Source organism: Chiloscyllium punctatum, chromosome 32, assembly GCF_047496795.1.
Source record: "Chiloscyllium punctatum isolate Juve2018m chromosome 32, sChiPun1.3, whole genome shotgun sequence".
Lineage (NCBI taxonomy): Eukaryota > Metazoa > Chordata > Chondrichthyes > Orectolobiformes > Hemiscylliidae > Chiloscyllium > Chiloscyllium punctatum.
This window is the reverse complement of record NC_092770.1, coordinates 58,005,715-58,020,052: the sequence shown is the minus strand read 5'-3', so window position 1 is coordinate 58,020,052 and position 14,338 is coordinate 58,005,715. Positions and strand designations below refer to the sequence as shown.

The 14,338-nt window shown below is 44.2% G+C and overlaps 1 protein-coding gene across 3 annotated transcripts in view; it reads right to left on the bottom strand.

Moving 5' to 3' along the window:
* Nucleotides 1-12,401, bottom strand: part of LOC140458208 (wee1-like protein kinase 2-A) — a 59,702-nt gene extending 47,301 nt beyond the window's left edge. The window contains exons 1-4 of one of the 3 annotated variants that reach the window (XM_072552461.1): nucleotides 12,365-12,401; nucleotides 11,785-12,153; nucleotides 7,137-7,357; nucleotides 2,270-2,324 (exon numbers count right to left, since the gene is read on the bottom strand). In XM_072552461.1, the coding sequence (XP_072408562.1) occupies nucleotides 2,270-2,324; nucleotides 7,137-7,357; nucleotides 11,785-12,102 (594 nt within the window). In that variant the 5' untranslated portion in view covers nucleotides 12,103-12,153; nucleotides 12,365-12,401. Of the gene's footprint in view, nucleotides 1-2,269; nucleotides 2,325-7,136; nucleotides 7,358-10,651; nucleotides 10,710-11,784 lie in introns of those variants that run through there. The other 2 variants (XM_072552462.1, XM_072552463.1) reach the window with 2 other exon arrangements.
* Between the last annotated feature and the right edge of the window lie 1,937 nt (nucleotides 12,402-14,338).

Below are 14,338 nucleotides of genomic sequence, written 5' to 3'. Positions count from 1 at the left end.
TTCAGCATTTACTGTCCATCCCAACTGTCCATAATTGCAATGAGCTGCCTTATTGAACCAATGCAGTCCTTGGAGTGCAGGTATAGTCAGCTATTAGGAAGGCTGCTACAGGATTTGGACTAAGTGACATTATCCCAAGTCAGGATGAATGTGGTTTGGAAGGGGACTACCAGCTGCAGGTTGTGCACTTGTTGCACAGGTTGAGAGGGTCTGGAAGGTGCTGGTTAAGGAGTCTTGGTGAATTCCTGCCGTACATCTTGCAGGCAGCAAAAGCATCACTACTACAAAGTATCAGGACTGAATGAGTGAGTATTGAAGCTAGTCGTGTGGTGTCAGTCAAGAGGGCTGCTTCATTCTGGATGGTGTCAAGCTTCTTGGGTGTAGTTGGAGTTGCACCCATCCAGGCAGGTGTGCAGTATTTGATCATTCCTGATGTGTGCCTTGTTAATGACTCTCAGGCTTTGGAGATTCAGGTGATTTACGTGCTGCACGATTCCCAGTCTCTGACCTGCTCTTCTAGGAATAGCGTTTATAGATGCAACCAATAAAACATGATTTGAAATAAAATGTGTGAACACAGAACATTATAGTGCAGGCCCTTCAGCCCTCTATGGTTTCATAGCTTGGTGCAACAATCTGAAGCCCATCCAACCTACACTATTCCATTTCCATTCATACTCCAATGACCATTTAAGTGCCGTTAAAGATGGCGAGTCTATTATTGCAGATGCCCTACTTAGAGTAAGGAAATTACCTCTGACATCTGGCCGATATCACCCCTCAATTTAAAGCAATGGCCCCTCGTGCTAGCTATCACCAGAGGCTCACCGAACACCCTAACCCTCTGATCACCTTCTCAGTTAAGTCACCTCTCCACCACCTTCTCTCCAAGGAAAACAGCCTCAAATCACATCCTCTTCTCAAGACCTTTCCTCCAAACCAGGCAACATCCTGGTAGATCTCCTCAGCAACCTTTCCAATGCTTCCACACCCTTCCTATAGTGCAGTGAACAGAACTATATACAATGCTCTGGCCACACCAGAGTTTTGTACAGCTGTAACATGACCTCATGGCTCCAAAACTCCAATTCCTCTACCAATAAAAGCTAACACTGTCTTCTTAACCACTTGGGTGGCAACTTTCAGGGACCTACAGACATGGACACAGATCTCGGCACTCATCTACACTATCAAGAATCTTACCATTTGCCCAGTATTCTGCATTGGCTCCTTCTTTCAATGTGAATCAGGTCACACTTTTCCACATTAAACTCCAAATTGCCACTTGAAACCCAGCTCATCTACATCCATCTGTAAATGGAACATCCTTCTGCACTGTCCACAATTCATCTGCAAATGTACTAACCCATCTTTCCACACCCTCATCCAGGTCATTTATGAAAGTGACCAACAGTTGTGGACCCAAAACAGATCCTTGCATTACCCTAATTAATGGAACCCCAGGATGAACATGTCCCATCAACAACGACTGACTTCTTTCAACTAGAACATTTCTGATCCAAAATGCATCTAAGAAAACGGGCGGCACGGTGGCACAGTGGTTAGCACTGCTGCCTCACAGTGCCAGAGACCCGAGTTCAATTCCCGCCTCAGGTGACTAACTGTGTGGAGTTTGCACGTTCTCCCCGTGTCTGCGTGGGTTTCCTCCGGGTGCTCCGGTTTCCTCCCACAGTCCAAAGATGTGCAGGTCAGGTGAATTGGCTATGCTAAAAAATTGCCCGTAGTGTTAGGTAAGGGGTAAATGTAGGGGTATGGGTGGGTTGCGCTTCGGCGGGTCGGTGTGGACTTGTTGGGCCGAAGGGCCTGTTTCCACACTAAGTAATCTAATCAAAAAAAAACCAGGTTTGTTGTTCTATCCTTCATTGGCTTGCTATCTTAGTTTTCAAGAAGTGGGGACCATAATCAAGCCTAGGTAGGCTTTAGTGAATACATTAGATTAACGGGGAGGGAGATAGCAGTTAGCTCGGTGGCTGGTTTTGCAATACAGTGGGGCACTGATAGCCTGGGTTCAATTTCCACTCTGGCTGAAGATATTGTGAAGGTCAAACCTTCTCAACCTCCCCTTACCTGAGGCATAGTAACTCAGGTTAAACCACCTGTCATTTCTCTTGACAAATCAGCCCTTTGACCCACTTGGACAATGGCAGCTTACCTTTGATCTCTCCTTATTTTAGCTGAACAGCTAGGTCTAGTAACACTATGAAGAATCATTGCTGTGGCAATGAGTCCCTACCATCCAACTCCTCACCTTAGATTGCAGCAATTCCTCAGTGATGTCTCTCTCTCTGGTTGCAAGATCTTTCCTAAAGAAAAATTTAAAAATGTCAAATCCAAGGCCACACACACACACATTCTCAACATGCTAATGCAGTGAAGGCCAGCCTATTATATAGTGACACCAAGACACATGTGGAACAATTAATACAAGATTAGATTAAATAAAGACAAAGGAGTGGTCCAGGAATCTTTAATGTTAAGGGTGATTTGATTGAACTCTCAGACATTAGGGCACGAGTAAGTAGGGAACTAGTTACACTGGTCAGAGTCTAGCAGCATCTATTAGAACCAGATTGTGAAGAGAAAAAAGTAGGGAACTCTATGCACAAACAAAATTCTGTTAATGTGGGAACATTGAGCACCCCAGCAGCACAGTGGAAGCAGTAAGGCAAAGGCAGGTGTGGAGTTCCATTATGGACCATTTTAGCTTCTCAAACAAACAGCAGATCAGAGCTAAATGCTACATTCACATGCCAAGGATCAATCAAAGGCTTTGAGTTAGTATCACTTTAGCTTTTCTTTACAGTTGGATTTTAGCAAAGCTTTGACATGGTCCTACACAGGAGACAAATTCAGAAAATTAAACACGTGGAATGGAGAGAAATTTGACAAGATGGATAAGAAACTGGCTTAGTAATAGGAGAAACTACCTTTGAGTGACTGGAGGCCAGTGTTGGAGGTACCACAAGAGTCAGTACTGGGACCCTTATTTATCATAAACAACTGGTATAGATGAAAGGGAGGGGGAATATTAAGCAAATTTGCAGACACCACCAAATTTGTCAGGTGGTTAATAGTGAAGGTTACAGGAAAATCTAGATAGATCGGTCAGACGGGCAGACCAGTGGCATACAGCATTTAACTACAAGTGCAAGGTGATGTACTGTGGAAGAAACAAGATAGAGTATTTAGTGAATGGCAGAACACTGGGTAGTTTACAGGAACAGAGGGAACTTGGGGTAATTATTCACAGATCCTGATGTTGGCAGAGCATGTGAATAGGATAGTTAAGGCAGCAAATGGATCAGTGTTTCAGTCACAGCAGAGGGGACAAAAGCGAGGTAAATTGGAGATGTCCAGAGGTTGGTTATACCACAGCTGGAGTGTGCACATAGTTCTGGTCACATCACAAGGATTGATAGCACTGAGTACAGAGGAGGCTCACCAGGATGGAGTAAAGGAGCTATAGGAGGGAGTAGATAGGCTTGGATGGTCTTCATTAGAACAGTGAAGGCAGACATGATTAAGGTGAAGATTAAGGATATGGAGAAAGCTGCTGCCCTTGGTTGAGGTGTCAACATGAGGGCATAGTTTCAGGGTCAGGTGATTCGGGGGGGGATTATCTGGAATGCATTGTGTGGGAAGGTAGTGGAGACCAGAAACCTTAACCTTAAGAATATTTGGATGAATACTTCAAATATCATAACATTCAGGGATATGGGACCAGTGCAGGTAATTGGGACTACTGCACTTAGTTATGTTGGTGCAGACTCAGTGGGCCGAAGGGCCTTTTAGCATTGGGAGATCCATTCTCCTCCTCACTGTTTGAGTGATGTCCAGTTAGCATGAGTAACTGGAGACTTGAAATCTTAATGCAGACCAGAAATCCTACCCTGTGCACTGCAAGGTGATTTGATACATTACAACTTTCTCAGTGACAAAGTAAACAAAGCAGCAGTTGGACTGGGAAAGAGAAGCATTGAGGACAATTTAAGGTCAGCCACTAACAGTCTGCAGTAATGGAAAGGGATCAGAAAATGGAAGGAAGTATGAACTGGAAAGTGCCCATTTGAGTAACGTAGGAAAAAAAGGGGCCGGGGAGGGGGGGGGGGGAGAAGGGAAGAGGAAGATAAGATTTTGGGAGGACCAATATACAAATAGTCCTTAAAAATGTTATAATTATGTCCTGGAGACCTTCATTTGTGTCTTCACACACAGATTCCCCCCGTAGGCTATCAATTCTGGTCATTTGTGGATAAAAGCCAGATTTTATTTTTTTAAAATTCATTCATGCAAGAGGGCATTGCTGATTAGGCCAACATCTATTGCCCATCCCTAATTGAATATAAAAGCAGAGATGCTCTTCGGAGGCTTTAGAAGGCTCTGGTCAGATGACATTCTGTGCAGTTTTGGGCCCCAGCTCTCAGGAAGAATATACTGGCCTTGCAGTACGTTCAAGAGATTCACTAGAATGGTCCCAGAAATGGAAAGCTTTCAAGAAGAGGTACATTTGAGGACTCTGGGTCTATCACTTGATGGAATTTAGAAAGGGGTGGGATTTAATCGAAACTTAGAATACTGAATGACCTGGATGAAGTAGATGTTGGGAAGATGTCTCCATTGGTATTGCAGACTAGGACCAGAGGGCACAGCCTGAGATGAAAGGGCAGACTTTAGAAAGATAAGGAGAAGCTTCTTCAGACAGTGGTGAATCTATGCCTCTGTGGCAATGACTTCCAGAGGCCAGGTCAGAGTATTGAGGACAGAGATAGGTTTTGATTGTCAAGGAGATAAAAGGTTACAGGGAGAAAGCAAGAGAATGGGTTGAAAAGCCTACCAGCCATGACAGAATAGAGGAGCAGACTTGATAGGCTGAATGGCCTAATTTCAGCTCGTGTCTTATGGCCCTACGGTCTTATACCACTTGTGGGAAAGATTAGCAAGCTAGCCACAGCAACACTGAATGGGGCAGGAGAATGGAGATTGAAAATGGAGATAATATTTGGGGATAGATATTGCTCCGTGCAGCCAAGAGGCCAACTCCAGAGGCCTGTGTTACCTGTATGGTACCATCTCCTCAGGTGAAACTGGAGGGATTAAATTCAGAAAACCTCCAGGACCTGAGTCCTTCATTAAAGGTTTCTAACTGAGAACACTTGCAGTTAGTGGATGAGTCATTGAGATGCACAGCATGGAATCAGACCCTTCAGTCCAACCCATCCGTGCTGACCAGATATCCCAACCCAATCTAGTCCCACCCGCCAGCACCTAGCCCATATCCCTCCAAACCTTTACTATTCATATACCCATCCAAATGCCTCTTAAATGTTGCAATTGTACCAGCCTCCACCACTTCCTCTGGCAGCTCATTCCATACACGTACCACCCCCTGCGTAAAAAAGTTGCCCCTTAGGTCTCATATCTTTCCCTTCCCACCCTAAGCCTATGCCCTCTAGTTCTGGACTGCCCCACTCCAGGGAAAAGATTTTGCCTATTTATCCTATCCATGCCCCTCAATTTTATAAACCTCTATAAAGGTCACCCCTCAGCTCCAGAGGCAAAACAGCCCTAGCCTATTCAACCTCTCCCAATAGCTCAAATCCTCCAACCTTGGCAACATCCTTGTTAAATACAAAAACTAGGATTTTTCCCAAAATCCCCTTGGCTGAATTTGCTGGGACAGCTTCAAAAGATTACCATGGCAACAACTGTAAAAAAGGGAGCGAGAGAAAAGCAGGAAGTATCAAGACAAATTAGCCGGACTTTCCTTATCCAGCAAAGTGCTGGAATCTCAAACTTCAACGCTTTAGAAAAATTTTAAAAAGATACTGTATTAGATTAACAATGTCCTGTTTGATAAATTGAGGGGCTTTGCAGGGACGGTTAACTAAGAGGCTTGATAAAGAGTTGTGAATTACAAAATGTCAGCCACTCACGAAATCAAGGCATCAGGGTGTGAGCAGGAAAACATCAGAAATCAATCATATTGGGTGCTGGAACAAACTGAACTGTATGATTTACTGATTTTATCCCAAACTGTATTGACTCAATCTCTCGTGTAGAAGCAGGCCATTGAGTCCATCGATCCACACCTGACCCTCGTGTATTCCACCCTGACACCCCCTACTCTGACCCTGTAACCCATAGCTAATCACATCTTTGGAATCTGGAGGTAGCCGGAGCATCCAGAGGAAACACAGACTAGGAGAATGTCTGTGTGCTGACTACACAATGGCCCAAAGCTAGAATCAAACCCAGGTCCCCAATGTGGAGAGGCAGCAGTGCTAACCTCTGAACTACCATGCCACCCAATAACAGGCCACGTAGCATGGCAAGTTGATAAGTTAGCCCAACCAACCTCGGTCTTGCTTTTATGGCTTTGCTTGCAGTTTTAGCTGACTGATATTCAGCAATTAACATCTATATCAGAGCTAGCTTTGCCCCATGTCCACAGGGATAAGCACTCCATAGGCCTTGGTTCTGTGATACCCATGATTGCAACCTAACCTTTCCTTCTGTTCCTTCCATAAGGAAAGTCCAATTCATGTCAGTTTGGGTGGGTCTGTTCTGTAAAAGGTACTCTCCACAAATGCTGCACGACTTAATTTCTCCAGCAATTGATTTCAGACCTCAAGCATCCACAGTATTTGATTTTCTTAACTGATGTTACCGTTTGCACTACTTACCATAGTGCCAAGCTTTGGCGGTGATCCTGAATCCACAGCTTTGCATTGTCATCTAGATCACTAATTGCCACCACTAGCCACTTTTCAGGTGATCCCCAGATATTTGTCCTACTACAACTTCCCAAAGTTTGCAAGAGCTTTAATTTTAGCTGTAAAAAAACATGAATGTAGTAGTTTCTCCTCCCCTTCTTTTAACTCATTATGCCTGAAATCTCCCATCTGTAATGAAGTTGTGTAGATCTGACACACTGGGCAGCCCACAGGACAAAGCTAAAGAGTTAGCGAGTAGTCACTCCATATCCGGGATGAGGGGGAGAGAGGATTCAATCCTTGCCACCTCCATCCTATTCAAAAAAAGGAAGTGACATTAGAGGTTCCAGTCTCATTCACAAGTCTAGTTTAAATGAAGGCCTCCATTACATCCACCTTTACCTGCTTCGATCTTCGATCCTTTTCTTCCTCTTTCCAGTTTTCTGACTCTTTCCACTGTGAGTGAGACCCAGCTCATGGTACAACGTGGGGGTGAAGGGGTTTACATTCACTGACGGGACCTGGAGACACTCAGGACCAGCAGAAAACTCCAGTGGCCGGCGAATTCTAGAGACAGGGCCTTTGACAGCAGTTGAGAGCTGACCAGCCTTGGAGAAAAGGCTCTACAAAAATATAAATAAAATAAAAATAAAATATTTAGAGTGGACAATGACCCTTCTAGATTCAACTGACCTCTGGTGGTCACCAGAATGGAGCAGCAGGAGCTTCACCGAAGACCATTGACTCATGTGAAGACCACAAGATCAATTTGGTTGCGTAAGAGCAAATGAAACCAATGATTTGACCTCAAGGTCTATGAAGAAAGGTCCAGAGGCCAATAATGAGAATTCTAACAACTTCCACATTCCCACAAACTTCTTTGCAAATTCTATCAAATTGTTCAGAAAGAATTAAGCTCCATATAGGAATTAGAAGAGTTAATTCCCAATAATGTTACAGACTTCAAGTCACCTGAGGGGGTTGAGCTTTCAGAATAAAGTTCAGTCACCACAGCATAAGGCTTCTAGAGATCAGACAATGGTTGAGAAGTTCATGAAAGCAAAAACTCAAAACAATTACACTTCAGAAATCTCATTGCAACAGGTCCAGGCACATTGCACTATAGATTTAAAAACTTGTGGATGCAAAATAGGTGGAAAGTGTAAACAAAGTTTAGTCAAATTTGGGAGATACCAGATTTTTGCAGCAGAATCAGTTTCCAAAGGTCAAGCTACTGGGTGTCCACAGCAGTGAATTTTCAGCATAGAGTGATTATTTAGAAGAAACAAATGGTATAGAACAAACACTGGTATATGCTATCAGTGAGTAACATTTGGCCATTCTAAATAATCACGGATGTATGCTGAAAATGTGCTTGTGGATTCCTAGCAGCTTGGCCCTTGATTGAGTTGTTGGGTTGTGGGTTAAGTGCTTTAGGATGTCCAAAGTGTAAAAAAGTGTTGCAACGCAGGGAGCTTTAGTGCCAATTCACATCTGACAAATAGCCAAGAGGTAGCCGGATAACATGCTTTAGTGTTGCTGGATTAAATATTAGTCAGGAGAGAATTCCTTGCTATTTAAAATGCCACAAGCTCCATTTTTCTCCAGATGCTGCCATTCCAGTCATTTCATTTGTTGTCGGCAGCACTTTATTTTTAATTCAATTAAATGAGAATTACAAAAATATAAGTCACCCTTCAGCTGTTATTCATCTATTGACACTTTACTCAGTCTCAAACTTGAACACTCTTGGTAACCTGCAGAGACCCTTTCGGCACTCCACTCACTATTTGTATGACCTTTTGATTCTCTACCCATAATTGGCCTCTCTCTTCACTAAGGGGACTACACTCCAAAAGCTTTGATTTCAAATAAATCTGTCGGACGATAACCTGGTGATTTCTGACTTTGCCCACTCCTGTCCAACACTGGTACCCCCACATCCATTACCTGGTGGGAAGATGTCTCTCTGGATTCCCAGCAATCTCCCATTGCTTTGCAGAAATTCTAAGAGCATTCGTTTCAAGCTGACGATAGTTCCTATAGTATTAGACGGATAGTCTTCAACTGGAACTGGGGAAAGGTGGTTGTGAAGCAGAATCACAAGACAGGATTTAGAGCAACAGGACTGCAGTGTCATGGAATGTAATATTAAACAAATTTAGGTTAAACCTTTCATCTTTTAGAATGACCAATTATTTTTGGTTCTTTCATATGTAAATCCCAAAATTTTTTTTAAAGGTACATTCTCAAGTGAACTTTAACAATAGGTGCCATCTCAGCTCAGAGAATGCATTGAAGATGTGAAGTTAAAGTCAGTGTCCCAATGTTAGGTCAGACTGATTCTATTGCTAAAGTGGGATTTACAGAATCTTACATGGATTTATGCAGTTTGAGCTAAATAAAATGTAATTCTGCACATACAAATTCACCCCACAAGCTTGCATGTGCACACAGGGGAGACCAAGTGAGCACATGCATGTGGGTGTGCGTAGGGAAGTGTGTCTGAGAGTGCACATGTGTATGAGAGAGAATGTAAAGGGGTATATTTTGAGGGGGTCTATGTGTGAGCATATGAAAGTATCTGCACGAGTGTGTGGGTCGGTAGGAGCATGTGCAAGAGTGTATAGTGCAGTGGGGTGACCTATAGCGTGACTGAACGCAAGGTCTTGGTTGAGGCCATCCCATGTGTAACAAACTTCACAGATACTGTTGACTTCACCTGATGGAGCAGTCCTCCAAAAGATTGTGATTTCAAATTAACTTATTGGACGATAACTGGTGTTGAGACTTCTGACTTTGTCCACCCCACTCCAACACTGGCATCTCTACTGCCCAGCCCTTACACTGGTAGAGGTGGCAAAAACTACAATCTTCCCAAGGAAAAAAACTGCAGGATGCTTTCCACTTAACAGCTCCAACATACACATTCATCCTGGAGTTACTCAAAACCCCCATCCATTACTTTCAACCTTCGGCCCCTCCAGTGCAGCATTGAAGATTGTATTGTTCAGTGCAGGAACTTGCCAAGGCTCCTTCAGAAGCACTGTGCAAAGCTACAATCTCTGCCACCTGAAAGGGCATGGGCAGCAGGCATATGGCAACACCAGCACTTGCAGTTCTGAGTCAGAATGGTGTTGGGAAGCTGCAACAACTTTTCACTAGCACAGTCAAAAGCCTGAAACTTCTCCCCCGTGTGGAGACCGAGTCCTTATTGACAGCAGTTCACCTTTCTCAGGTCAATTCAGTCCAGCTAAATTCACCGTTCTTGTTCAGGAGATCAGCATGGGCTCCTCTTCTGCATCGGAAAGAGGGTTAATTACAGGTGATTGGAAGGTTCACTGGTACAGCAGCTGTTAGAGCATCACTCAAAGTACAATATGCTCTGGGCTGGGGCCTAGTTTCCCTAATTAACCCTTCGATAAGGTCACAAAGCAAATGCTATGGCTGGAGTCAGATTGATAAGTATTCCATTGCACAGCATATTTCATCAGGAAGTAACAGTAGAGAACAAGCCACTACAATGTCTACAATTTGTACGAGAATCTCACTTTGAATCACAGCCACATCCTGAACTCCTCTGGATTAGAGGTTATCAATCAGAGGTCATGTTTCAGAAAGAACATCCAGTTTGCCAGCCCTATACTTCCAATAACTAGGCAAGGGCAAGGAAATCAGGCAGTGAAAGATGTCTGAAGTGTGGATAGTTTTCTTGTGGAATTAGAAAATCAGAGGCTAGGTATAGCAAGACAGCAGGAAAGACCAGATGACAAAGATCAAACTGACCTTGGCAATGCTATAAATGAGAGTGCGGGTGGGGGAAAACAAGCTAGTGATACTAGCTTGCAGCGAACAGAGACATTGAGCAAAAAGCACTATGTAGAATAACCTCTATCACCACCGACTGACAACTTCACCTGATTTCTGTTAGTATCAGCTCCTTGCTCTGGGACATCCAGGAGCATCCAATAATACCAGTCCCCTGCCCACTTGATACAAACTCCTTAGATATCATTGGCTAATAACTGACCAACCACAGAGGGAGTTGGGCAAGTTGGTTGTATTAGTCTACCACATTGGTTAGTACTGAGGGAAGATGGACATAGACGCTTTCTTTTCACTCCCATCTATTCACTACTAGATTAGGAATGGCTGAAAACATTAGGATTAAACAGAGTGCTCCACAGCTGTCAACCCAAGGAGGTGATAGAGGTCATTCTAAACCATTTGCGGTGTCAGACAGAAACTAACTCAATAGATGAGGAACACCATTCAGCAGTCCCCTGGAAACTCTTGGCACAACATCCAATTGCAGGAGATATTCTAAAATCCTTCCTTTTGTATTGTCCTCTGGGTTCCCCAAAACAGAGGAACTTTACTCAGTTGGGTTTACTAGACTGTCACACAATTGGTTAGTGGAGAGAAACGAGTCTATTCTACACAGATCTATTTAAATAAATCTGAGCACGGTGGCACAGTGGTTAGCACTGCTGCCTCGCAGCGCCGGAGACCCGGGTTCAATTCCCGCCTCAGGCGACTGACTGTGTGGAGTTTGCACATTCTCCCTGTGTCTGCGTGGGTTTCCTCCGGGTGCTCCGGTTTCCTCCCACAATCCAAAGATGTGCAGGTCAGGTGAATTGGCCATGCTAAATTGCCCGTAGTGTTAGGTAAGGGGTAGATGTAGATGTAGGGGTATGGTTGGGTTACGCTTCGGCGGGGCGGTGTGGACTTGTTGGGCCGAAGGGCCTGTTTCCACGCTGTAAGTAATCTAATCTGAACTTCTATAGTAGCTCAATCTCTCAGGCTCCCAAAACACATTCATATACAACCATTACTGCCCAGACTAAACATTAATCAGATACTTTGGGGATTCAGATAAGAGCGTTCCTCCAAAATATTAGTGAAGGAATAATTAGAAAAAAAGTTCACTTCAAAGTTAGCGCTTATCAAACAAGAGTGCAATCCCACCGGGGTTAGTATTGATTTAGAATGGCAAACGTCCAGTAAGTGAGGAAGACACGGGGAAAATTCAGACAGTAAGCGGGCCCACCTTGGGGGTGTAAGGAGTATCACAGAGCCGCAACTTCCTCCAGTTCATACAGTCGATGGGCGTCTCTGGACACTCACTCCTCCCGGGCAGACGGGTCCTAGGGCCGCGAGTTCGCCTCCTTTCCCCGGACAGAGGAACCACCTCGGCCCCCACTGGGAAGCGGCTGAAGGGGGAGACACACGTTCTCCTGGAGGCCGAGGCTTTTTCGTCCTGGACGCGAAGGAAGTCAGAGAGCTTGGCCTCGACCACCTCCTCCTCCTCCTCGCCACTGGAGAACTGCAGCTTCTGAGTGATAGCGTGGAGAGAGAAGCGGCTCATGTCTGATACTAGCCCCTTGAGCTGCCACTCCTTCCTCCGTGTTACCCGATGCTGAGTGAGTGAGGGAGGGGAAAAGAAGAGACAAAAATTGCTCTGCGGTCCTGCCTGCAGAAACCAGATAGTGCTACTTTGCGCTGAGTACAGCGACCCTCAATCCACTTCCCTCCCGTTTTGTCTTTAATAAAGATCAGTCCCCGCCCCTATGTCAGCACTTTAATAGCCAGCCTGGATTATTATTCAGGAGAGAAACTGACAACTTCACCTGATTTCTGTTAGTATCAGCTCCTTGCTCTGGGACATCCAGGAGCATCCAATAATACCAGTCCTCTGCCCACTCGATACAAACTCCTTAGATATCATTGGCTAATAACTGACCAACCACAGAGGGAGTTGAGCAAGTTGCTTGTATTAGTCTACCACATTATAGTCTCTAAATCAAATGCATGCAGCAAAGTAAATGCGTCTGTCAGCTGGTTTGTGCGATCTCTGTGCATCGATTTTAATAACGTCTGTCATTCACAATGCAACTTTGCTTTTTTTTGTTTCAAGTGCATGCCTTCATTCAGCCCCTGTACTCTCCCCAACCCTCCAGCCACACCAATGGGATGGCAGGGGTCTGCCAACTTATCAAGTCATAGTCATAGAGATGTACAGAACGGAGACAGACCCTTCGGTCCAACCCGTCCATGCTGACCAGATATCCTAACCCAATCTAGTCTCACCTGCCAGCACCCGGCCCATATCCCTCCAAACCTTTACTATTCATATACCCATCCAAATGCCTCTTAAATGTTGCAATTGTACCAGCCTCCACCACTTCCTCTGGCAGCTCATTCCATACACGTATCACCCTCTGCATGAAAAAGTTGCCCCTTAGGTCTCTTTTATATCTTTCCCTTCTCACCCTAAACCTATGCCCTCTAGTTCTGGACTCCCCCACCCCATATCCATATCCCATATAATTTTGTAAATCTCTATAAAGTCACTCCTCAGCCTCCGGCGCTCCAGGGAAAACAGCCCCAGCCTGTTCAGTCTCTCCCTTCTTGCTGGGATTGGCTGTTGGGTTTGAGGCCCAAGCCTTTGGCTTCCCATTCTTAGTCTTCCATGCCCGTTGAGAGACCCAGGTTCAAGTCCTACCTGCTCCAAAGGTGTGTCGTAATATTTCTAAACAGTTCAATTGGAAAAATAGGTTTAACAAAACACACATAGATTTAAATATTCCTTTGAGGGGCCCTCTTACAGCACAGTGGCAATGTCCCTATCCATGGACTTGGAGGCGCAGGTTCAAATCTCACCTGCTCCAGAGGTGTGTGATACATCTCTGATCAGTTGATTAGAAAAATAAGCTAAACAAAAATTGTTTGGAAAGCTTACATTTTGAAAGATTGTGGGAAAAGGAATTTATTTCACATTTTGTGAAAATGGCAGGGCTGGTTTCTTGAAAGGAGGTTGTTGAATGGTCACTGGAAATTGGAGATTTTCAAAATTAAAACTTCTGAGAAATGACATGACTGGGGGCAACTACTTGCTTTACTTTTTTTAAATTATGCTGTTACCTTGTACCAGCTGCCTGATGGTGACTGGCTTGGAGAGGTGTTCACTTGGAGGAAAGCTTGCTCTGAACAAGCTACCCAGCTGATCTCTCCCATTCCTGAAAAAGAAAGCCCTCTTGTTGAGTTCAGGGTGAAACTTACATATTCTTTTGAAACGTGATTGGAAGAATACCCCAAGGTTGTATTGTCTGAGCAAATGCTGTGCGAGATGAACATGCTTTGTTGACTTGACCACTTGTACCAGAGCATTAGAGCAACATGAAACCGGAATATCCTGCACCTTACTCTTTTGTGTTCAACAGATTAGCAAGATTTAGAGGCAAACACATTTATACCTTTGAATTTACTGATTGCATATGTTAACCAATTTCTGCATCTTTGTTGAATACGTTGGGTTTTGATTGTTATTTTGCACTGTTAAGACACTAATCTCATAGTTGTTTATGTTTAAAACATAATATGGACAGCTTAGTAACTGGTCAAAAGTATTTTTATTTTATGTTGTGACCCTTGGGCGGAGTGGGACAAGAACAACCCATGCTCTCTGCCCTCAGACATAACAGAGTCAAGGTATAACTGGGTCTTTTCTGGCTGACAAAGTGAAATGGCTGCCATGACACAGGGTCAATGCTCAAGCTACAACATTTTACAATTCATTTAGTGCTTGGATGAAGGGATCTAAG